Below are 26,782 nucleotides of genomic sequence, written 5' to 3' on the forward strand. Positions count from 1 at the left end.
GGATTGGCCGACTGACTGAAGACAGATTATAGCGATAAGGGGGCTTTTTCAGGATAGCAGCTGGTGACTATGGAGTTTCATATTATACATAAACAATCTAGACAAAGGAACTGTGGGAGCATTTTGCTATGCTTGTAGATGACACAAAGATAGGTGGAGGGAGAGGTAGTGTTGAGGAGGTGGGGAGGCTGCTGAAAGACTTGGACAGGCTAAGAGAGTGGGTAAAGAAGTGGCAGATGAATACAATATGGAAAAGTGTGAGACCGTGCATTTTAGTAGGAAGAATAGAGATGTAGACTATTTTCTAAATGGAGGAAGGGTTCTGAAGTCTGAAGCACAAGGGACTTGAGACTTCTAGTTCAGGATCATTTCAAGGTTAACATGCAGGTTCATTTGGCTGTTAGGAAGGCAAATGCAATATTAGCATTCATTTCAAGAAGGCTAGAATACAAGAGCAGGAATGTACTGCTGAGGCTGTATAAGGTTCTTGTCAGATCGTATTTGGAATATTGTGAGCAGTTTTGAGTCCTGTATGTACAAACGAATGTGCTGGCCTTTGAGGGAGTCCAGAAGAGGTTTACAAGTATGATCTGGGGATGAAAATCTTGTCTTCATGAGGACTCTGAGTCTGTACTCATGGAGTTTAGAAGGATGAGGGGGAATCTCATTGAAACTTGCAGAATACCAAGAGGCTTGGATAGAGTGGATGTGGAGAAGATCTTTCCACTATTAGGAGAGACTAGAACCTGAGGGCACAGCCACAGAGTGAAGAGACAACCCTTTAGAACTGAGATGAGGAGCAATCCTTTTAGCCAAAGGATGGTGAATTTATGCAACTCATTGCCGCAGAAGGTTGTGGAGGCCAAGTCATTGATGTATTTAGACAGAGATAGATAGGTTCTTGTTTTGTAAGGGGATCAAAGATTACAAGGAGAGAACAGGACAATGGGGTTGAAAAACATGTCAGTCATGATCGAATAGTCGAGCACACTTGATGGGCTGAATGGTCTAATTTTGCTCCCATATCTTATGCTCATCTTGTGTTTAAAGTGGATATCCACAAACTTAATTTTAAGAGTTTTGTTGTTTTTCCCATAGAAGCAACCAAAACTTTCAGACTATCAGCTTGATATAATATCTGAAGGGTCTGAAAGTTTACTATGTACTGATTGTTGTCTGGTGACATATTACTAAAGCATTGTTACTTTTTTAACTGCTGTTAATTCATGAACGGTAGCAGCTATAAGAAACAGAATTCAGCAAAAAGTAAATAAAAACTGAAAGAACTGCAGATGTTGTAAATCAGAAACAAAAACAGAAATTGCTGGAAAAGCTCAGCAGGTCTGGCAGTATCAGTGCAGAGAAATCAAAGTTCATGTTTCAGATCAAGTGACTAAGGAAGAGTCAGTCGGCCCGAAACGTTAACTCTGATTTCTCTCCACAGATACTGCCAGACCTACCGAGCTTTTCCAGCAATTTCTGTTTTGTACAGCAAAAAGTGAAACTGCAGAATAATTATCCCAGTGACTGCTGGAGTTCTCCTTACTGTAGTCTGAATATTAGTTTGTTGGTCTGTTTTGACAGCTCCTTTTATTAAAATGCTAGGAACAGTTCAGCTTCAACTTCAAGGGGAACTGGAATTCAAAGCAAGCAAAGTAATCGAGAAGAATCACAAATGCAAAGCCCTGGAGTGCCTTCCGAAGAGATAACTAATTCAAGTAAGATTTGTTGCCCCTGGATTATCTATTTAGACATTGAAATCCATGAAAATGAATTCTAATTGGTTTAATAAATTTTTAGACCAGGAAAACAATCCTTTTTCCCATTTAATTTTTGTGCACTAAATCCTACTCCATTGTGTGAAATTACTCGTTCGTAATAAGATATTTAAATGGAAGATGAGGGCTATACGTAAGTCGGCTAGAATCTATATACTTATTTTCGATGGGCATCACATAATCATAGAGTGTGAAGTTGAGTTTTGTAGCATTTGTAGTTGGGTGCAGCTGACAAGCGTCAGAGGTGTGCAGAGCTGGCAATCAATCAGTAGCTGAGTTGACATAATGCTGCTACTTTGGAGCTTTACACACCAACCAAGGCCCTCTTTTAACCTGCATTGTTGAACACATGTTAAGCAATATGAAGAACTACCCTGCCGCTAGCACTAATTGGGCAGCGTGTGGCTCAGCAGTTAGCACTGCTGCTTCACAGCGCCAGGGATCCAGGTTCAATTCCAGCGTCAGGTGATTGTCTGGCTGTCTGTCTGTCTGTGTGGAGTTTGCATATTCTCCCTGTGTCTGTGTATGGGTTTTCTCCCATAGTCCAAAGATGCGCAGGTTCGGTAGATTGGCCATGGGAAATTCAGGGTTACAGGGATAGGATAGGGGAGTGGGTTGGTGTGGACTTGATGGCCGAATGGCCTGCTTCCACACTATAGAGATTCTATGCTTCTGTGAAAGGATAATTATTGGCTTGATTTTTATTTTCTTGCTGTTTGTACAGTTCCACAAATGTTTAGTGCTTTCCACAGTTGTTTCAATTTGCAAATATCTACAGAAATTGAACTAATTATAATTGACTTTAAGGCCTCTGCATAGCACAGGTACTGCCAAAAATGATTTGTCTAATTGGGCTTAATCTTGACATTGAATATGACTGAAAAAGACTGAAAAACTGGACTGGTTGCTAGAAGGGTGAAAATGAGGCAGGAAAGGGCTGTCTACATTTTTGGTTCATAAAGAGAAACTGTTTGCAGGAGTGTCGTCACAATCTCTGTGTCCTTTGTACACTGGTACTTGGAGCCATGATAGCAGCACCCTGAGCTATTGTGACAGCAAACTGAGTTTCTACTGCTGCAATTAAACATTGAGTGAATGCTGCTCCTGTTGTCATGGAAACTGAGAAAACAGTCATCCATTGCTAAAAATCAAGATCAGTTCAGTAAGTGTAACCATGCTGGAAAGGAAGAGATCTAAGTAGTACACAGGGTTCTGTACTATCTTGAGGCAGAACTCCTCCGTGCATTTTGCAATGGAACATCGACTTTCCAATGCATCAAGCATTTTATTGTTTGTGTCTATCGGTCTTCGACGATGACTGAATCCCTTCATAATAGAATATGTGTGCTCTTACCCTTTGCGGAGTTGACACCTGCACTATCCTTGACCCCTGTCTTGCCTGCAATGTATTTGTATCTGGTGTCTGACTTCTTAATGTCCTGTCTCCGTTATCTTCCAAAAACTCACGTCTGGTGCATGTCAGGTGTGCTGTCATCTGGGCATTCCACTAAAACTATTGAATTTAGTGACACAGCTGGTAACAGATGGGATTTAAAACTGAATCAAATGACTTTGATCACTTGTATGAAATCTTGTATCTCTGATGCCACTGATCCCAGGTCCTTGAGGCTACAGAAAAAGCTTTGAGTCAACCGCTGCCCCTCCCACATACAGATGGATGCACAGCTAGGGGTCACACAGATGGAGACACAGATGGGGGGACACAGCCACAGAGAGACACACATTCACACCCCTAATTCTCCTACAGCCTTTTTAATAGTATGTCTAGAGACACTCCTGGCTGCATGTAAATGCAGAATATATCACCTTTCCAATTCACCCACCAAACCCTTCAGTGCAGCATCAGGGATTCTGAATCTGTTTCCACCCAAGTTGTGCCATACTTCACTGTATTCCAAGTCTAATTCACTTTCCTCAGAATTCCCATTATCAAATTGCTCAGTCATAGGTCCAGTTTAATTCTTTTCTTCAGAATAGTTCCACATCCAGAATATTTAGATATATTGACAAAGATGCACAAAAAGCAAGGTAGTGGACAAAGGCATATCCCCTCCTTGAAGCACTCAGTGTTTTCTCTGCTCGTTTTGAGCAGAATGCCAGCGGCGCAGTGTCACCTGCCCCAACAGCCCCAGACGCACCTGTTCCCTCCTTCACGGCTGCACATGTCAGATCTGTTTTCCTGGGAGTCAACCCAAGAAAATCGATGGGCCTGGACAGAATCTCCGGCTGTGCACTTAGATCCTGTGCAGACCAGCTGGCGGAGGTATTCGCTCACATCTTCAATCTTTCCCTCCTACAAGCCGAAGTCCCCACCTGCATCAAGAAGACCACCTTCACCCCAGTACCTAAGAAAGCACATGCAACGTGCATTAATGACTACTGCCCAGTGGCTCTGACCTCCGTAATCATGAAGTGTTTCGAGAGGCTGGTCGTGGCTCACATCAGCTCTATTCTCCCAGGCTGCCTCGATTCACTGCAGTTTGCCTGCCAACGTAACAGCCCCACGGCGGATGCCATTTCCCTTGCCCTACACTCATCCCTGGAACATCTGGACAATAAGGATACCTGCATCAGACTCCTGCTCATCGACTATAGCTCCGACTTCAACACCATTATTCCCTCCAGACTGATCTCGAAACACCGAGAGCTAGGTCACGGATCAGCCGTCTGGAACTGCATCCTAAGCGACCTGACCCAAAGATCGCAATCAGTGAAGATAGACAACTGCACCTCCTCCAGAATAACCCTCAACATTGGAGCACCCCAAGGATGCATTCTCAGCCCCCATTGTACTCCCTGTATACAACTGTGCAGCTAAATTCCGAAAGCCATCTACAAGTTTGCTGAAGACACCAGCGTGGTAGGACGGATATTAAACGAGGATGAGTGAGAATACAGAAAGAAGATAGAGGGCTTGATGACGTGGTGCAATGATAACAACCTCTCTCTCGATATCAGCAAAGCAAAAGAACTGATCGTTGATTTCAGTAAGAAAGGAGGAGAACATGCCCCCATCTACATCAACGGAGCAGAGGTTGAGAGGGTTGAGATCATCAAGTTCCTCGGAGTGACGACAACCGACAACCTGTCCTGGACTTTCCACATAGATGCAACAGTCAAGAAGGAACAACAACGCCTCTTCATTCTCAGGGGGGCTCAGGTAATTCAGCAAATAAGGACCTTCTCCAATTTTACAGATGCACCATAGAAAACATACAGTACGGGTACATAACGGTCTGGTACGGCACACCCCAGACCATCACAAAAGCCAACCTCCCATCCAGCCATCTTGCTGCCACAAAACAGTTGCCCCATTCCACCCCAATAATGCTCTCCTACAACCCCCTCTGACAGGCAGAAGATACAGAAGTTTGAACACACACACACCAGCAGGCTCAAAAACATTATTAGATTGATGAATGCACTTTCTAACTTCAAATAATGTTGATTTTGTTAATGTTGATCTTGCCTCATGCGTGTCCTGTGCAGTGTGATCTGTATGCATATTTTTCACGCTATGAGCTGTATGCCCTTGCTTACTATGATCTGTGTATACTGCTCGCAAACAAAGCTTTTTACTGTACTTAGATATACGTGACAATAAATCAAATCAAATCAATGTGCTGTGCTGTTCTGTCAGTTTTGTTTTTGTTTCAGATTTACAGCATTTCATAGAATCCCTGCAGTGTAGAATGAGGCCATTCAGCCCGTCGATTCTGCACTGACCGTCCGAAGAGCATCCCATCCAAATCCACCCCATCCACGTATCCCGCATGGGGTTTGTAACCATGGCTAACCTACCTAACCTGCACATTACTGGACACTACAGGGCAATTATTAGCACAGCCAATCCACCTAACTAACCTGCATATCTTTGGACTGTGGGAGAAAACCGGAGCACCCAGAGGAAACCCATGCAGACATGGGGAGAATGTGCAAACTCTACACAACAGCAGCCTAAGGCTGGAAAGAAACCCAGGTCCATGACACTGTGAGGCACTGCTAACTGATGTACCACTATGTCATGGTTTGCTGATTTTCTTTCATTTATGTAATTGAAAATTGGATATTTAGTTTTAGTTTACACTATGCCATGTTAACTATTAAGCTTATTAGTCAATTTAATAATAAAAATAATCTTGGTCACACAATTAAATGTGTAAAATTATCTACAGCTAAGAAGTGAAATTTTATATAAATTCTCTAAAATTAATTGTTAATAGTTTATGGATAAATTTAAAGTTACAGAAATAAGGATATTATTGTTGTAGGCATGTTGAACATTTGCCTGCTCTCTCATTAGAGATAGATGATTGGTGGTGATTTAATCTGAGGGTCTCCATGCCTAAGGGGAGGAGAGGGGTTGACCAGGAGCATCCTTCATGGTAACTTCAGCCATTGTGGGAATTGAACCCACGTTGGTGTTGCACTGCTTTGCAAATCAGCTGTCTAGCTAACTAAGTAAACTGACCTTCCCCCACTATATAATTATGAGTGATCACCAATGTAAATATATTAATGCATGTCATGTATGGGGATTTATTCTATCAATCTTTTGCTCTGGAATAATACTGCAATATATAGAAGAACAGCGGAATAGTTATTTTGGCATACAAATGAATAGTTCTTCGTTTTTTCTGAAACCTGAAAGGCATATTCATTTCTTAATGAATATCAAAATCACAGTTGCCAATTCCAGTAATTGAAAAGCTTACTTTTTGATAAATCATATTTTACACTCTTGGTATTTATTGCCTATGATATGCATTTCAAGGTCAGATGTGGTATAGGATAAATGAGAGGCAAAGTTCTCTTTTTACAGTGTGCTGCAATTATGCTATGATCTTTATCTGCATCAGCTAGTTTGTGGCTTTAAGTAAGATTCCCAAGTGCTAGATTACAGTAAGCATTCACACTTGTGTTCATTTGGATTGAAGTTGAAGCCAGTTCATTCCACTGTATTTGGAGATCTTTGAAGACATTAAGGAAAATAAACTTTAGACCATTGCTTTACAATAGATTTGGTCACTGCTCCCTCATCTAGTCATTTCTTTTTAAATACGAGGACCTAATACATCTAACTTTCATGTTTATAATGGTGGATAGTGAGCATAACTGCTAAATGAGGTGGGAACCACCGGGAAATGTAGTCAAGAATTACAGAGCAATTTGGGAGGGGTGGTGGGATCATGTAATTATTAAATAATGAGGTCTATATTGGATCACCCACAAAATACTTAGCAGTGCATGATTATTGCAATACACACAACACGCAGACTTTGTTCTGCCTGCTTGTTTACATTGTTCTTCACCCAATCAATAATTCGCCTTGGCTGTACCCATCAGTAGGAGACAAACGTTGTGAGTAACTAGCACCATTTGCACAGCTTAACACACTTGCAACTCCTTTAAGGAGGTGGTGAATTGTGACTGCTGCTATTGTGGCTTGAACATAATCTAACTTGGGAAAGAGTGATTCATTGCACAACATAGAAGAGTTGGCTTTGAAATGTTCAGATGGCACACTGAAGTCCTGTAAGAAGAGGTGGCAAAAATTAGAGATGCCCTGTATCTGTACGGGGTGCAAAGTGGCCCTTGAGACATAGTCAAAAGATGGTAGGGACAAATGGCGTGGTTTGCACATGGTGCTGCAAGAAGTTCCGTGCCCTCACACGAATGATCAAAGTCAGGGAATGCATCCTCACATGCCATACCTTCTCAACCACATCAATAGCTATGTACCCTGCTCAAATCGCCTCACCTCTAAACCTGTCTATTAGGAATCTCTAACTTAGGTCTCATGCCCAACATTTATTTATATGCTTCACTTTAGCTTCATACGGTTAACCCTGCTGCAAGCCTTAGACCTACCTTTCACAGCATAGGCAAACTGGTGTTATTAATGACAACATCATCAGCTAAACAGGTTACTCAACACTCATTGACACACTTCCATCTCACTTACAAAAGCAGGCTGCACCCAGCTTGTGGCTGCAGAAGCTAACTGGCTGTCCTGCACATTCCAATCCCCTTGAAGGCGAAGGTACTGTTTGTTATTAGGATGCCCATTTGTTGAGGCCATAGCCACCAGCAGGGCTTAAAACCTTTAAGACGATGGTAACCTCAAACTTGATCATCTTTCTCAATTTCAATTTGTATCCCTTACCTATCCTATCTTTTGACTTATAAGGTGAAGATGACATAAGTATGTATCCAAACCTCCCCTCACATTGCTCCTGACATGTAGTGTAGGATCTAGAAGAAGAAAGGAAGAGTAACGAATATTGAACACCAGTAGTTGATTTTGTATACTCTGATACCAGTTCAGATATTCACACTACCTAACTTACAGCATCTGCATCTGTTGAAACACAGGATGTTAATGGAAAAGGGACAAAGATAGTGCAGATGTCAACTTCCTGGCAATTTTTTTTATGTAAGCACAGCAACAGAGCACTTGGATAAAAGCTTTGATGAGAGAGTCTATAAAGAATGCTGATGATTGTAGTACGTTGGGAAATCTCAAGTCAAAATTAAATGGTACGGAGGAGTCCAGCAGCAATATAAAACAGGACATTGCCCGGAACTCCAAGCCTACTAAAACTAATAACAAATTAAGTTCACACACTTGTGGATCTAAACATGATGGTCACTAAACATGTGTTGCAGGTTATGTTGCAATATAAACATCAGCAACCTAATATCTAATTGCTAACATACAAGCTCAGACTACTGCCATCAGGGCTGTGGATTTCGGTATGCAAAGTGTCTCAGTATTCCAGCAATCTACTGTCCAACAGGTTATTATGATTGTTGAAGCACCACCTTGAGGGAAGGTGATGCTTCAGCCTCCTTTTTCACTCCCACAGTACTCTTGCTGTTGCCTGTCAGCCAGCCAGCCAGCCAGCCCAGACTGCTGTCACCCATGCCAAGATGGTGCAATCTGTAGGCAGCCTTCTAGGTCCAAAGCTATGGTTGTTAGAGTTATAGAGATGTACAACATGGAAACAGACCCTTTGGTCCAACTTGCTCACACTGACCAGATATCCTGAATTAATCTAGTCCCATTTGCTAGCATGTGACACCAGGGCTCCTCCAGCATGGTCCAGGCAGTGTACATGTTGTTTGAAAATATCAGTGATCCGTTTATCATACTTCTTGTGACACAATCGCTTCTGTTCTATACATACTGCAATAATGGCAAACATTCCGTCAACCTTCCTAATAGCTTGCAGCATCTCCATATTAGCCTTCAGTGACTTATTGACAGAGTCCCATTTTGCATCTACACTTTCTCAATTGCTCACAATTTAAGAGATATTTTGCATATCTAACCTCCAACCAAAATGGATAACCTTCTGTTTATCCATATTTTTATTCCATTTACCATGTTCTTTCTCACTCACCTAAGCCTTTTGAAATCCTCTTGAAACCACTTTACATCTTTCCCACAACTTACATTCCCACTTAGATTTGTATCATCTGTGAATTTGAAAATATTACATTTGGTCCTCCCATCCAAATCGTTATATATTGTGAATAGCTGCATGTCCAAGTAATGATCCTTTCAGGAGCCCCCTAGTTATAGTCTGCTAATTTAAGAATGACCTGAGAATGTCTGTCAGACAAACCTTAATCCATGCAAATAAATGTCTGTTATCCTATGTGCTTTAATTTTGCTAACCAACCTCCTGTGTGGGACCCTATCAAAAGCCTTCTGAAGATCCAAGTGCAGTGCGTTCACCAATAACTATCAATTTTGTTAGTAATATCCTTAAAATACTCCCAACAAGTTTGTCAAAGAATTTTTTTCCATTCACATATCCATGTTAACTCTGCCCAGTCAGATTTTTATCTGTCTCCATTTATATATGGATAGGTTCTAGCATTATCCTCATGTCTGATGTAAGTCTCACAGGTCTGTAATTCCCTGTTTTCTTGATTAGTGCTTTCACAAATAGTGGGATGACATTTGCTATCTTCCAGTATGTAGGAATCATTCCAGAATCTATGGAATTTTGGAAAATAATCACTATTGAGATAATGACTATCTCTATAGCCACCTCCTTCAACACGCTGGGATATAGACCAACAGGTCCCTCAGCCTGAGGAAGGGTCACTGGACCTGAAACGTTAACTCAATTTTCTCCTTTACAGATGCTGCCAAACCTGCTGAGCTTTTCCAACAACTTTGTTTTTGTAATGGACCCATGTTCACCTTTATTCAAGTGTTTTCTTCTTATGCATATTTAGAGGCTTTTTCAATCTACTTTTTATACTTTATTTTGCTAGATTATGTTCATTTTCTGTTTTTCCTTTCATTATCAGTTTCTTAGTCCTCCCTTGCTGTATACCTTAAACTTCCCAATCATCCTGTATATTATTATTGCTGGCAACTTTGTAAACCTTATCTTTTAAACTTAGGTGACTCAACTGCATTGATGGTATAAGTCTTTGCACCTTAGGAAATGTATAGTCACTGTAAACCATGTAATATATTTTTAAAGATATCCGTTGCCTGTGTACAGTCAGGCTTTTTGATGCATTTTTCTTATACAGCTCAGCCAATTTGTGCCTCATGCTTTTAAAATTCCATTACTCAAATTTAACCCCCTTTAATCAGATAGAATTTTCCATTATGTTTAGAAATGAGATGGTTCTATCATGTTACCCATCCCTAAAGGTTCTTTTATAACAAGATTATTAATTAGCCATGTTTCATTATGTAACAGTAGATCTAAAATTTTCTGCCCCGTAGTCAGCTACTCACTATAATGCTCCAGAAAACAATCCCTAACACATTCCAGAAAGTTCGCCTTCACACATTTAGTGCTAAGTTGGTTTACCTAGTCAATATGCAGTTTAAGGTCACCCATGATTACTGTGTTGCCCTTGTTTCAAGTTTCTCATCTCATGATCCATACCATGCTCCATGCTACCACTGCTATTTAGTGGCCCATAAATAACTCCAGCCAACATCTCCAGCCCCTTGCTGTTTCTGAATTCCACCCAAAGAGATTCACTCATTCTTCTGATCTAAGATCTTCCTTTATCAATGTACTGACCCTATTTCATATTATCAACGCAACTCCACCCCCTTTTCCTTTTCGATCACCATTTCTAAATGTCAAATGTTCCTGTATATTTAGTTCCGTTCTGGTCACCATTCAGCTATGTTTCTGTAATGGCAATTAGATCATACTTATGTATCTTTCTCTGTGCCTTTATATCATCTATCTTGTAGCGTAGAGTGCCCTTAACTTTGTCTTTTTGACATCATTTGCATTCAAGACATTCTTAATGTTTGTTTGGCTTTGTTTCTCCAATCTTTTCTGTTCTCCCTAGCATCTTTTCTACTTCCTAGTAGCAAGTTTACTTCCTTCTAAATTGAGTTAACCCCCTCAGGTTCTCATTGCTATGTCATGCTACTTTAAACCCACCTAAAAACGACACTAAGCCAATCTCCCTGTGAGGATATCAGTCCAAGTCCTGCTAAGATGTAACCTCTCCAACTTTTACAGGTCCCACCAGAACTGGTCCTAATGCCTCAGAAATCTGATGCCTGATAGAGTAGTGGACAATGAAATGGGGCAGATCAACTGTCATAAACCAAAGCACCAGAAATGATGATGGCAAAAGCAACCCTGTCATTCCTGAAATGTCCTCCTTCCTAACGTATGGGGGTTTGTGCAAGAATTGCAAGAGTGTAGTGATACTCATGGAATCATACCTTATAGACAATGTCCCAAACACCATTCTCACTAATCATGCCCCAAGGTTACTGTCCGCATCATTGCTCAATAGTCAGCTCAATACTTGACCCATTCAAATAGTGCAGCAGCCTGTGTCCATATGTATGAAATTGGACAAAATCTGAGCAAGTAATATTTGTACCACAAGTGTCAGGCAATGACCATTGTTATCAAGGAGTAAGAACCTAACCATCACTCCTTGATGTTCCGTAGTATTATTATCACTGAATCCCCATCTATCAAAACAGAGTTACCACTGCCCAAAAACTAAACTGGACCAGCCATGTAAATACATTGGCTGCAAGAGTAGATCAGAGATTAGGAATTCTGTAGTGAACAACTCACTTCCTATCTCTGTAAAACCTGTCCACTATCTACAAGGTACCAGTCAGGTGTGTGTGAATAATTCCCACTTGACCAGATAGATGCATGTCCAGAATCACTCAAGAAGCTTGACTCCATGCACAACAAAGCATCCTGCTTCATTGATGCCTTATCCATGACCTTCAACATTTGTTCTCTTTACCAACATGGAGTAGCACCAGTTTGTACCATCTACAAGATGCATACAACAATACACCAAGGCTTATTCAACAGAATGTGCCACAAACCTTGGACCTCTAATACCCAAAAGAACAAAGGCAGCACGTACTTGGAAATATGACAATCTGCAAGTTGCCCTCCAAGCCGCACACCTTTCTGAATTGGAGGTATATCACTGTTCTTTAATTGACACTAAGCCAAAAACCCTATACCTTGAGGATGGAGCACTTCAAAAAGGTGGTTCACCGCCATCTACTCCAGTGTAATTAGGAATAGGCAGTAAATGCTGCTGAGCCAATAATGTCCATATCCATGAATGTTCTGAAAATAAATGAGGGGCTCGTGGCATATGCATAGCCTGAAATCCTAACAAAGCCATGTGCTCAGTCTGCCTGCTTTTCTTTGGAAGTAGAGAATGAACTGTAAAAGCAAAATACTGCCAATACTGGAGTTCTTAAATAAAATCAAATTGCTGGAGAAATTTAGCAGATCTGGAGAGGTCCACATTTCATTTCAAAGCCTGTGACCCTTTGGAATGAGACATAATTAGCTGTTTTGGAGTAGACAGTGCAAGTGACCTCTCATATGCAACTGTGGATTGCAACTTGTGAAATGTTGCAAGTATCTCCATGTTTCAATCCTAAAGGAACCAAATGTATAAAAGTTCACCTCCCAGTCACCTTCACAGCTATTGACAATCTGATCATTGTTTGCTCTAAGGCTGCAGTTGTGGTTGCAGCAGATAGGTAATTTTAGTGGGCACATCCTTACAAGTGTTGACCTGAATAACATGGCTCCTTTTTGAGGTACAGGTAGGAGAATTTATCACTGAACATCCTGGAGAGAGATGGCATCCTGCTGAGACTTTCATCATTTGCTCCTTGTCCTGTAGCTTGTCCTACATTGTATGGCCTCTGTTAATTCTTCTCCCAATTGTGCTGATATCAACTTCTGCATTAATGACTGGGATTAAGTAGTTTGTGCAGTAATGTCACCAGACGCTCCTCAGTAACTGCCTGTCACTTCTTGCAAACCTTTGCAACAGTGCAACATTTGTATAAACCACCATTTAGAGAATCATTGCAACACAGCGAAGGAATCTAGCAACACAAACCTACATGTAGTTGATGGTCTAAACAAAAACCGAAGTTGCTGGAAAAGGTCTGGCAGCATCTGCGAAGAAAAAGTCAGAGCTAACATTTTGGGTCTGGTGACCCTTCCTCAGAACAGCCAAGGTACTTTACATGGCTGGTCCACTTTAGTTTCAGGGCAGTGGTAACTCAAGATGTTGATAGAGGGGGATTCGGTGATATTAATACCATGGAACATCAAGGAGTGATTGTTAGGTCCTTGCTCATTGATAATAATGGTCATTGCCTGACACTTATGTGGTGCAAATATTTGCCCAGATTTTGTCCAATTTGGTACATACAGACACAGGCTGCTGCACTATTTGAATGGGTCACATTTTGAGCCGAATATTGAGCAGTGAATCGGACAGTAACCTTGGGGTGTTCTGAGGAAGGGTCACCGGACCCGAAACATTAACTCTGATTTTTTTTTTTCTTCACAGATGCTGCCAGACCTGCTGAGCTTTTCCGGCAGCTCCTGTTTTTGTTCCTGATTCACAGCATCTGCAGTTCTTTTGGTTTTTATGTAGTTGATGGTCTGTTTAGATAGTGCTGATATGGAGGCCATTCCCACTGCTAAACGTGTATTCAGCTGTGCAACTTTGGGATAGTATTTGTTGGAGTGTATGGCTCCAAAATGGAGCCACTTGTGTCAAATGACCAAATACATCTATGCACCATGGATGCCATTTTCAAGTTCTAACGATATTTGCAGTGTGAGAGGAATTGCCTTGTTAGCACCAACGTGTTCAGACATCAAAATCCAGGAGAGAATGTGGCAATGGCATGTTCTTCAAATTAGTTAATCTCTTTTCTATACCTATTACAATATTTAACTACTTTCATTGATAGTCTATGTCCAAAAACAACAAATACAAAATAATTCTGAATAGCTACTGATTCTGTTGAATAAAATTGCTGACTTTGGTTTTGATTGGTGATTAACTCCTAGTTTAGTGGAGAAAATGGGTGTCTTAATTTGCTCTTTAAAATGTAATTAAATATTAAAGTTCAGATTTAGCTTATTTGCAAATTGATCCTGTTAACTGTAATTTTAATCATTCTGATTTGACTTGTTTCTTTGTCTTACTTGTTTCCTCACAGATGTTTCGGCAACTGAATTACCTGAACAGTCAGGTAAACGAGTATGCAAGGTAAGACATGTAGAGATGGATGAAACCAAAAGAGAAGAAAGCTCACTGAAAGAGAGCAAGGACAAGTCGATAGATTCTAGCTGTCAGTCTGCCTCATCAGGTTTGGATAGGGGAAGCTTGCAACAGCAAGAAGAAACACCTTGCCAAAGTACGGAAAGTAATGAGAACTGCAACAAAGTTACTGAATCCTCGCAGCAGTCTGAACCAGTAAAATTGAGTAATCAGGCTGAGTCTACTAAAATATTTACCAGTCGGGAAACTGATGACAGTGATGATGATCGTATCTTAGTTCCATCTTCAAGGTTTAGATCAGCTCCAGGACATAGGTAAGATATACGCTATTTTAAGCTAGTTGCTAATGGAATTGTTTATGGATTGTTTATTTAAAACAATAGTTTGGGTTGCCTTTAAGATTAATACAATACAAAAATTGGTCATTTATTCTCAATTAAAATCAAACTTCAAAATGTCCTGCCTTATGGTTTTCACTGTTATGAGTCAAGGTTGTCTGTGCTAACCAAGTTGGTAGTCTGGCGTACTGACCTCTATACTGCAGAGGCTGAGTGCCAGCTCTCAGATACCTCCTCCTATCTTCTCCTGGACCGTGACCCCACCATGACGCATCAGGCCATTGTATTTATTACAGTAACTGATCTTATTTCATCTGGTGACCCCCTGTCCCATCTCCCACCCACTGCTTCCAAGCTGTTAGCCTGCAGCCCTGCATAGCTCGTTTCCACCTCCTTCTGAAAATCCACAAACAGGACTGTCTGGGCAGACCTATTGTTTCAGCCTGCTCCTGCCCCACAGAACTCATCTCTTCCTACCTTGACTTGGTCTTCTCTCCCCTGGTCCAAACCCTACCCACGTACATCCATGATTCCTCTGATGCTCTATGAAACCAAAATTTCCAGTTTGCAGGTTCCAGCTGCCACCTCTTTACCATGGGCGTGCAAACCCTTTTCATGTCCGTTCCCTACCAGGAGCGTCTTAGGGCTGTCTGCTTCTTTCTGGAGCAAAGATCTGAACCATTCCCATCCTCACCAGCCTCCTCCGTTTGGTCGAGCTTGTCCTCACCCTCAACAACTTTTTTAACTCTTCTCATTTTCTTCAGGTCAGAAGGGTGGCCATGGGTACCCGCATGGGCCCCAGATATGCCTATCTCTACATGGGGTACGTGGAACATACCTTATGTCAGTCCTATTCCAGCCCCACTCACAATTCTTATTCCGATACTTCGATGATATCATCGGTGCTGCTTCCCTGTCTCATCCGGAATTGGAAAAGTTCATCGATTTCACTTCCAATTTCCACCTTGCCCTCACTTTCACCTGGTCTATCTCTGACTCCTGCCTACCCTTCATCGACATCTCAGTTTCCATTTCTGGGGATAGTCTGGCAACTAATATCCACTATAAAGCTACTGACTCCCACACCTACATGGACTATACATCTTCACACCCTACTTCCTGTAAAGACTCTATCCCATTCTCTCAATTCCTCCGTCTCTGTCGCAAATGTTCAGATGAGGCCAACTTCGACAAGGGAGCCTCTGAAATGTCCATCTTCTTCCTCAACTGAGGATTCCCCAGCACCATTGTCAGCTGGGCCCTCAGCCGGGTCCGACCCATCTCCCGCACTTCCTCCCTCAGCCCTTCCCTCCCACAACAGCGATAGGGTTCCCCTTGTCTTTACCTACCATCCCACCAGCATCCACATCCAGAAGATCATCAGATGCCATTTCGCCACCTCCAGCGTGATGCCATCACCAGACACTTGTTCTGTTCCCCTCCCTTGTCTGCCTTCTGCAGGGACCATTCACTCCAGGGCACCCTGGTCCACTCTTCCTTCACCTCCAACATCCCCTCCATAGCCTTACGGCACCTTCCTCTGCAACCGGTGAAGGTGCAACACCTGCCTGTTTACCTGCTCCCTCCCCACTATCCAAGGGCCCAAACATACCTTCCAGGTGAAGCAACACTTCACCTGCACTTCCTAGAATCTAGTCTACTGCATTCGCTGCTCACAATGCGGTCTCCTCTACATTGGGGAAATGAAGCGTAGACTGGGTAACCGCTTTGCAGAACATCTACATTCTGCTCGCAAAAAAGACCCTGAGCTACCTGTTGCCTGCCACTTTAACATACCATCCTGTTCCCTGGCCAACATCTCTGTCTGGATTTCTGCAGTGTTCCAGTGAAGCTCAACGCAAACTGGAAGAACAACACTTCGTTTTCTGCTTGGGGATCCTGCAGCCTTCTGGACTCAATATCGAGTTCAATAATTTTAGGGCTTAAACTCTCCCATGTTCTAGCCCCCTACCCCACACACCAGGCCTTGTTACCACATAGCCTGCCATTGCACACCACCTGTTATTTGTCACTTAAAGTCCCCGTTAACAACTATTCACCCTCCTAGCCAGATCGTTATCAACTCCTTTGTCTATCCAACTGCTCTTCTCTCTCTTCGGACTCTATCCTGTCGTTTACTCCCTACCTCCCCCAATTTCTGCACATAAACCGACGTTTTCCCAGCTACCATCAGTTCAAAGGAAAGGTCACTGGACCCGAAACGTTAACTCTGATGTTTTTCTTCACAGATGCTGCCAGACCTGCTGAGCTTCCAGCAACGTCTGTTTTTGTTGTTGTTGGTAGAATTTCCATTTTTGTTGCAACAGCATTGTTTGCAAGTTTGCATTATTTTGCTCAATCAGATATTGTAAGAGCATAAAAGGAGGCCATTTGGCGTTTCAAATATGCCTGTCTGCAAGAGCAGCTCATCCGTCTACCCTGCCTAATCAGTTAGCCCCGACCATTTTTTTCTCATTAGATAACGTTCCAATACCCTCGTGAAAATCATGATTGAATTTTCTTCCACCGCATTCTGGAGCAGATTCAAACAAATCAATTTGTAAGCAGCATTTTTTCCTTATGTAGCCATTGGTCCTTCTGCCATTTGCACTCTGGTTTTTGACCCTACCACTAATAGGAATAGTTTCTCCCTATCTATTCTTTTAGACCCATGAAGATTTTGAACTATGTTTTTTCCAAGGGGAACACCTTCATTAATCTATCCTTGTGGATTATTCCTCAACCCTGAAGCCATTTTCAAAAATCTTTTCTGCACTTTTTGATTCACATTCTTCTGAATGCACCCAGAATTAGACAAAATACTCCATTTGAGTCTGAACCAGTTCTATAAAGGTTCACCATAATCTTTTTTGTATTTGATGCCTTTATATATGATGTTCAGGTTCCTGTATGCCTTTTTGTTTCCAAATTGCCATGCTTCATTCACTATTTTTTGCACTTTGCACTGAACTACCCAGGTCTCTCTGCCCTTGCACTTCAATTAAAATTCTTTTGTTTTGTTTGCTTTCTTTGTTCTTCATATTAAAATATATCATATCACGTACGTTTGTATTGTTTCTTTTACCATGTGTCTGCCATTTCCACCAGCTTTTCAATGTCCACATGAAGACTGCCTTTGTCCTCAAAGTTCACAATATATCCAACCTTTGTGTCTTGTGTACTTAACTCTGTAAATTAGTATACACTGTGAAAAGTGGTGGAATACCCCATCATATCATCTTCCTCCAGTCTGGAAAATAACTGTTTCCTGCCATTCAGCCAACTTCATACCCATGCTTCCACTGTCACATTTATTCCATGGATTTAAATTCATTGACAAGACTGATATGTGCTTCTTTATCAGTAAATTTTTGCAAGTTGATGTACATCTCAACCTCATTATACTAAACAAATCACTCTACCCCATCAAAGAAATCTCAAGCAATGTAGTTTAAAAAAAAAATTTGGCTGTCACAAATCCATGCTAGCTTTCCTTGATTAATCCACATTCGTACAATTGCATGTTAGTTTTACCTGAGATTATCATTTCCAAAAGTTTTCCCACCACTGACATTAAACTGACAGGTCTATAATTGCTGGGCCTTCTGTTTCACCGTTTCTTTTTGAATAATATGTAAATAATCTTTACAAATCTTCAATTTTCTGTCATTATCTTGCATAAAGGAACATTGGAAGATTATAACAAGTGCCTCTATGATTTCCACCTTTCACTTTCTTCAGTGTCCTTGGAAGCATCCAATGTGATCTGTGGCTTATTAAGCCAGCCTTTGAAATACCTCTTGTTAACTGTTTAGCTCATCCTGTGTTTTAGTTATCTCGTTTTTCACTGATTTTGGTTGTGTTGTCTTTCTTGAAGACAGGGACAAAAAAACTCATTTAGGACCTTAGCCCTGCCATCATAGAAGACGTTGAATTCCTTTTCACGTTATCTGCCTTTCTCTCCAAAATACTCTTGTTTGCCTGTTTATTTTTGCTTCCCCTCTTTTTGTAGTCAGCCTGATTCTCATTTGTGTTTTCATCCTGACATTTATGTTATGCACCCTTTTTCTTCTCCATCTTAATTCTATCGCTTTCGGTATCCAGGGAGCGCTGACTTTCCTTGTCCTACCTTTCCCCTTGATTGAAATATACCATGTCTGTACCCAGCCGCCTCTTTAAAGGCAGCAGATTATTGCATTACAATTCTGCAGTGCAATCTTTGATTCCATATTGCTTTGGCTGGATCCTTTCTCACCCATTTTGAAAATGGCCCTGCTCTAATTACAATGATTGTTACTCTGGATTGCTGTGTTCTTTCCCATTGCTAACATGAACCTTATGATACTTTTATCCATTTCTTAAATAACAATTGCTTCACTTAATTCACATCATCCCTTAGAACCAAATTCTTTATGACTCTTTCCACATTGGAAACATTTGTTTAGAAAATTTCTCTGAACCCACTTTAGAAATTCTATCCCTTATCTGGACTGTATGTTAACACTGCAAACCCCTTGTATCCAAAAATATTTATTCCCCCAGTCCTGTCAATTTCTTGAACCTCTATTTTGAGATCTCCATTATTACCATAATGTTGTATTCACTACCTGGCACCCTACGTCCGAACATCATCGGGTTCATTTTAAACACTCCATGCATTCACACACATGTACAGTAAAGTCAATTTAGGCTTCATTATAATCTTTATTTCTGACCTCCCCAAATACCTTATTTGTATTAGTAGTAATACTTCGTACTATCTCTCTGGTTCCTTGATAACCTTGTTAACCTTGTTACCTTCTAGTTCTCAGACCTCTACCAAGTTAGTTTAAACCCTCTTTAACAGCATTAGTAAACTGACTCACGTGGAGCTACTATTTTCTAAATAATTTACAAGCCTTTGTCTTTGAATGTGCTACATAAAAATGTTAAATATGCCTTTTATTAAGTTTTATCAATCAATATTAGTAAGGACTAGTTTTGTTCCACTTTTAATTTGAACAAGTTGAAAGGTCATTTAATATCTTCTTCTTGTTCATGTTAACACCTAAGTAGTCGCAGTTCTTGAGGTTGCAAACAGTATTTTTGTGGAGTGGTATTGGGATACTTTACAGCAGTTTCAATAGATATATGAAAAATAGAGAAAGAAGACTTTTTGGTCAACGCAACCTGAGAATGCGATCCAAAAGTATATTAAAAACCTTTGGGAAATATCAGAAGAAAATTCATTGGATAATCAAGGAAAAATGACAGCTTGCATTTGTATGATAGCTTGGAACATGCAAAGAAGACTGAAAACCTTACTTGGTTACATTTTCAACAAGTAAGGAAGGCACTCAAAGTGCATATCTCCAGAATGCTGTGTTAACTCAACAATGTTATAATTGTGGAGATCTTCCTTGAGGCTTTTCCCTGCTGCTTGATACTTTGAAACTAAAATGCTCGAAACAATATTTTTTCTTAGTAAGAGCTTCCTCCTCACTGAAGGGACTTCAGGCCAATCCACATCCAACAACCTGGTCTGAAAACTCAGGTCACATTTTGACATCTGTAAGAAATTCCACTTCAGTGCCTGAAACAATCTGCAACATTTTAAAAAAAAATGTTCATTCTCCCTATTTCCCCATTTTAGCAGACCCTTTAAAAGAGAATTTCAGGATCAGGAAAGAAAATGGCTGAAACAGTGGTGAAAACATAATGCCATATTTAGCAGTTAAGATACTTTGTTCAATTCAGACCGTTTGGTCCAGAGGTTTAGTTGCCATTTATTTAATGTACTTGACCAGTATTGTTCAGTCTCACTTGCCAGGTTTGCTGGAAATATCCTGGTGCTGCAAAGCCTACAGGGGTCACTGGAAATGTAGCATTGCTGCATCAGACCTTCTAACCCCAAAACATTGGCTGCTGACTCCACTGGGAATTGTGACTCACAGTTTAAGAAGTCACGTTCTGTGCAATCCATCCTCATAGTTTAATTCTATTGCCTCAGTATCATTCTGATGAATATGTATATACATACTGCAAGGCCAGTATATCCTCCTTCATGTGATCCCTGTAACTAATAAAATATTTCAAATACACTCTTAAAAAGATCTCTTTAGAACTGTAGCATAACTACCACTTCTTTGTATTTTCACCCATGAGATATTGGCTGATATTGTATGTATCTGTCTGCTATTTTTTACCGATTTCTATTCATCGACCCCTCACTCTGCCTGTGTGACATTTAGAAAATATGCTGATTTATCTTTCTTAGCTCCAAAGTGCATTTCCTTCAACTTGTCCAGAATTCAGCTAATGCAGCTCTCCCAAGTTACCCCTGTAGTGTACTGTTCCTATTCAAATAATATTCTAATTCCCTCCTGAATACCTTCATTGCACCTGCTTCTGTAGGACTATTTGCCAACATTTTGCTCACTCCTCCAGTCTGTCAGTTCACCTGCAATATTCTGCCACATCCCTTATAGTGCTGCCTTATTCACTGTTCTCGGCAAACTGGGGGTTACAACGCCATTTATTAATGACTTAGAAGAATAATGAAAAGCTGAACCCCGAGAACAGATTCCTGGAGGATATTCCCTACTCATAGTCCATCGATTAACGTCCACATCCATCATCCCTGCTGTCTCCTAACATCCAACTAATTCTTGATCAACATCAAAAACTTGTTTCCAAAAGAGTCATAGAGATATACAGCACGGAAACAGACCCTTCAGTCCAACTTGTCCATGCCGATCAGATATCCTAAATAAATCTAGTTCTGTTTGCCAGCGTTTGGCCCATATCCCTCTAAACCCTTTCTATTCACATACCCATAAAATGCCTTTTAAATGTTATAACTGTACCAGCCTCTACCACTTCCTCTGGCAGCTCATTCCATACACAAACCACCCTCTGCGTGAAAAAGTTGCTGCTTAGGGCCCTTCTAAGTCTTTCCCTTCTCACCTTAAACCTATGGTCTCTAGTTTTGGACTCACGCGTGCTGGGGAAAAGACCATTGTTCTTCACCCTATCCATGCCCTCGTGATTTTATAAACCTCTACTGGGTCACCCCTCAGCCTCTGATGCTCAAGGGAAAGTAGCCCCAGACTATTCAGCCTCTCCCTACAGCTCAAACCATCCAACCCTGGCAAGATCCTTGTAAATCTTATCTAAACCCTTTCAAGTATCACACCACCCTTCCTATAGCAGGGAGACTCATAATTGCACACAGTATTTCAAAAGTGGCCTAACCAACGTCCTGTACAGCCACAACATGACCTCCCAACTCTGATATTCAATGCATTAACCAATAAAGGCAAACATACCAAATGCCGCCTTCACTATTCTATCTATCTGCAATTCCACTTTCAAGGAACTATGAATCTGCACTCCAAGGCCTCTTTGTTCACCAACACTCCCCAGTATCTTACCATTAAGTTTACAAGTCCTGCCACAATTTGCCTTTCCAAAATGCAGTACCTCTCATTTATCTAAATTAAATTCCATCTGCCACTCTACTGCTGTTGGCCCATCTGAGGTAACAGTTTTCGCTGTCCACTACACCTCCGATTTTGGTGTCATCTGCAAACTTACTAACCATATCTCCTATGTTCACATCCGAATCGTTTATATAACTGATGAAAAACAGTGGACCCGGAACTGATCTTTGTGGCACTCCGCTGGTTACAGGCTCCAGTCCGAAAAGCAACCCTTCACCACCACCAACCTCTGCCTTCTACCATTGAGCCAGTTCTGTATCCAATAGGCGAGTTCTCCCTGTATTCCTTGTGATCTAGCCTTGCTAACCAGTCTACCATGCAGAAACTTGTCGAATGCCTTACTGAAGTCCATATAGATCACGTCCACTGCTCTGCCCTCATTAATCTTCTTTATTACTACTTCAAAAAACTCAATCAAGTTAGTGAGACATGATTTCCCACGCACAAACCCATGTTGACTATCCCTGATCAGTTCTTGCCTTTCCAAATACATGTAAATCCTGTCCGTCAGGTTTCCCTCCGACAATGTGCCCACCACCAATGTCAGGCTCACCGGTCTATAGTTCCCTGGCTTTTCCTTTCTTAAATAATGGCACCACATTCGCCAAACTCCAGTGTTCCGGCACTTCACCTGTGACTATCGATGATACAAATGTCTCAGCAAAGAACCTAGCAATCTCTTCCTGAGCTTCCCACAGAATTCTAGGGTACACCTGATCAGGTCCCGGGGATGTATCCACCTATATGTGTTTTAAGCCATCCAGCAGCACCACCTCTGTAATATGGACACTTTTCATGATGTCACTATTTATTTCCCCATGTTCTTGTCAACACTGTTGCAAGCTACTCATTTAGTATCTCCCCCATCTTCTGCGGTTCCACACGTAGGCAGCCTTGCTGATCTTTGAGGGGCCCTTTGTCCTTAATGTATTTGTGGAATTCCTTTGGATTCTCCTTAACCCCATTTGCCAAAGCTATCTCATGTCCCATTTTTGCCCTCCTGATTTCCCTCTTAAGTATACTCCTACTGCCTTTATACTCTTCCAGGGATTCACTCGATCTCTGCTGTCTATACCTGACACATGCTTCCTCCTTAATACCATCAAAATTTAACTTTTAGATCTGGTCTATCTGTTTCCATCACTTTTTAAAAAACTAATAGAATTACGGTCACTTGTCTCAAAGCGCTCCCCCACTGACACCTCAGTCACCTGCCCTGCCTTATTTCCCAAGAATAAGTCAGGTTTTGCACATTCTGTAGTAGGTACATCCATATACTGAATCAGAACATTTTCTTGTACACACCTAACAAATTCCTCTCCATCCAAGCCCATAGCTATGGCAGTCCCAATCTATGTTTGGAAAGTTAAAACCCACTACCGTAACGACCCTATTATTCTTACAGATAACTGAGATTTCCTTACAAAACTATCACTCAATTTCCTGCTAACTATTGGAATGGCCTATAGTACAATCCCAAGATGATCATCCCTTTCTTATCTCTCAGTTCCACCCAAATAACTTTCCTGGATGTATTCTTGGGAATATCCTCCCTAAGTACAACCACAATGTTATCCCTAATCAAGAACACCACTCCCCCTCTTGTCTTGCCCCACCCTTTACATCCTTCCTGTAGCATCTGTACCATAGAACATTAAGCTGCCAGTCCTGTCCATCCCTGAGCCACGTCTCTATAATTGCTATGATATTGCAGTTCCGTGTTCCCAACCATGCCTGAGTTCATCTGTCTTACCTGGTAGGCCACTTGCATTGAAATAAACGCAGTTTAATTTATCAGTCCTATCTTGTTCTTTGCTTTATAGCTGCGTGCTCTGACTGTTTGACTTGCTCCTTTTTCCAATTGTACCCGTTTCAGACTGATCTCTTTCCTCATTGTCTCCCTGGGTCCCAGCCAATGCCCCCTAGTTTAAATCCTCCTGAGCAGCTCTAGCAAATCTCCCTGCCAGTATTTTGATCCCCTTCCAATTCAGGTGCAATCCATCCTTCTTACACAGGTCACTTTTACCCAGAAGAGATTCCAATGATCCAAAAATGTGAATCCTTCTCCCATGCACCTCAGCCACACATTCATCTGCTGTATCCTCCTATTCTTACCCTCACTAGCTCGTGGGACCGGGCTTAATCCAGGTATTAATCCAGTTGAGGACCACCTTTTTAAATTCCTGCCTAACTTCCTATATTCTGTCCTCTCAATTTTGTCTTTTTCTCTTCCTATGTCTTTAGTTCCGATGTGTACAATGACTTCCTGCTGGTCCCTCTCGCCTTGAGAATATGCTGCACTCCCTCCAAGACATCCTTTGTTCTGGTACTAGGGAGGCAACACACCATTCTGATGTCTTGCTGTCTGACTGGAGGGTCCCCATCACAATCAATCGCTTAGAACCTGACATACTCCTCATTACATTAGAGCTAGTCTCTGTGCCAGAAACCTGGCTGTCTGTGCTACACTCCGCTGAGAGTCCATCACTCCTTGCGTTTTCCAAAACAGCATACTTGTTTGAGATGAGGATAGCCACAGGACACCCCTGCACAACCTGCTTCCCTCTCCTACCTTTCCTGGACGTAACCCATCTCTCTGTCTGTATCTTTGGTTTATCTCCCTTCCTGCAACTGCCATCCATTACACCCTCTAGCTCCTGTAAATTCCTCATTGCCTCTAACTGCCATTCCAGCCAATCCATGTGATCCAATAGGATTCACAACCAAACACACTTATTGCAGACATAATCACCCCTAACATGGAAGCTTTCCCTAATCTGTCACATCCAACAGGAAGACCACATCATTCTACTAAAGGCCATCTTTGCACCTTAACAATCTACAGCCCCTGAAAATAGTCTAAAACACGCTCTGCTCCAGGTTAACTTAATACATCTGTTTTATATAGAATCCCTACAGTTTGGAAATAGGCCATTCAGTCCAACAAGTTTACACTGACCCTCTGAAGAGCATCCCACCCAAACCCATAGCCCTACCTTTTCCCTGTAACCCTGCATTTCCCATGGCAAACACACCTAACCTACATATATGGGCAATTTAGCACGGCCAATCCACCTGAATTGCGCATCTTTGGACTGTGGGAGGAAACTGGAGCACCCGACGGAAACCCATGCAGACACGGGGAGAATGTGCAAGCTCCTCAGATAAGTTGCCCAAGGTTGGAATTTAACCCGGATCCCTGGTGTTGTGAGGCAGCAGTTTAATCACTGATCCACAGATCTCGATAAAACATATAATCAAAAAAGAACCCACTCTACACACTATCGTGGATTTATAAAAGTAAGGTTACAATTTTTAAAAAAGCCACTTAGCTGCTGTCCTGCTGTGAGCTCTCCCACACAGATTTCTCCAAAGTCAGCTCTGAATTTTGCAGTTTGTTAATTTTTTTCTTAGAACCCCGCCAATGTCCAAGGGTACTTGAAATCAAACAGCAGAACAGTCAGCTGTAGAGATTCGCTGCTGGGACAGACAGCAGTGCATTTTAATTTCTCTGTTTGATTCACTGCCCATGTGGTCACTGCCTTTGTTTGTCTTCCTCCTTTCTAAGGTGTTGTCGTTTTGACCTTTTTCCCCCAAAGTTCCAAAATAATGCAACAACTTATAAAATAGTAATTACTGCTCCTAGAATTCGAGGGAATCAGCTGCAACACTGAAAATACCTCAAAAAATGAGTAGCTCTCATAGCCACAATTTTTTTCCCATCCTCCATCTTGGATTACCCAGAATCCGCTTCAATTTTATTTTTGCTAGTTGCTTGGCACAGTGCCAAGTTACTTCTGAAAGTCTGTTAAAATAACCTACATAGATAGTCCTTGACTTTTTATTTAAAAAGTCAACTATGTTAGATGTGACTTTGTACAAAATGATACTGGTTCTGTCTGATCAGTTATCCCTGAATTGTATTACTTTTTATACTTTGCTGTTTTCAAGTTTAGTCATAGCGTCGTACGGCATAGAAACAAGCCCTTCGGTCCAACCTGGCCGCACCAACCAACATCCCAATCTTACTTAATCCAGTTTGCCAGCATTTGGCCCATTTCCTCCAAACCCTTCCTATTCATATACCCTACAGATGCCTGAAAAATGTTGCAATTGCACCTGCCTCCATCAGTTTCTCTTTCGGTCGTTCCAAATACGCACCACCCTTTTGTATGAGAAAGTTACTCCTCAGGTCCTTTTTAAATCTTTCCCTGCTCACCTTAAACCTGTGCCCTCTAGTTTTGGACTCCCCCACCCTAGTAAGAAGACCTTGTCTATTCACCCTATCCGTGCCCCTCCTGATTTTATAAACCTCTATAAGGTCATCCCTCAGCCTCTGATGCTGCGGGGGAAAAAACTCTGGCCTATTCATCCTCTCTTCATAACTCAAACCCTCCAGTCCCAGCAACATCCTTGTTATTTTTCTGCACCTAGCTCAGATTATTTGACTGTTAACAGTCTACTCTATGGTATACATATTTCCTAACCAACCTGTTCAGAAATATTATACACCTCTGGAGCAGGTGGGACTTGAAATCCAGGCTTCCTGGTCCCGTGTTAGAGTCACTACCTC

General features: G+C 41.5%; 2 protein-coding genes across 5 annotated transcripts in view; both read left to right on the forward strand.

The window, feature by feature from the left end:
• LOC109920316 (DDB1- and CUL4-associated factor 6-like) overlaps positions 1-26,782 on the forward strand; it is a 111,227-nt gene that overhangs the window by 37,074 nt on the left and 47,371 nt on the right. The gene's annotated exons all lie outside the window — the stretch shown is intronic.
• LOC109922026 (DDB1- and CUL4-associated factor 6-like) overlaps positions 1,611-26,782 on the forward strand; it is a 44,830-nt gene continuing 19,658 nt past the window's right edge. For all 3 annotated transcript variants that reach the window (XM_048602745.1, XM_048602746.1, XM_048602747.1), the window contains exons 1-2: positions 1,611-1,718; positions 14,329-14,704. In XM_048602745.1, coding sequence (XP_048458702.1) covers positions 1,676-1,718; positions 14,329-14,704 — 419 coding nt within the window. In that variant the 5' untranslated portion in view covers positions 1,611-1,675. The remainder of the gene's footprint in view (positions 1,719-14,328; positions 14,705-26,782) is intronic.

This window comes from Rhincodon typus, chromosome 11 (assembly GCF_021869965.1).
Source record: "Rhincodon typus isolate 14 chromosome 11, sRhiTyp1.1, whole genome shotgun sequence".
Classification (NCBI taxonomy): Eukaryota; Metazoa; Chordata; class Chondrichthyes; order Orectolobiformes; family Rhincodontidae; genus Rhincodon; species Rhincodon typus.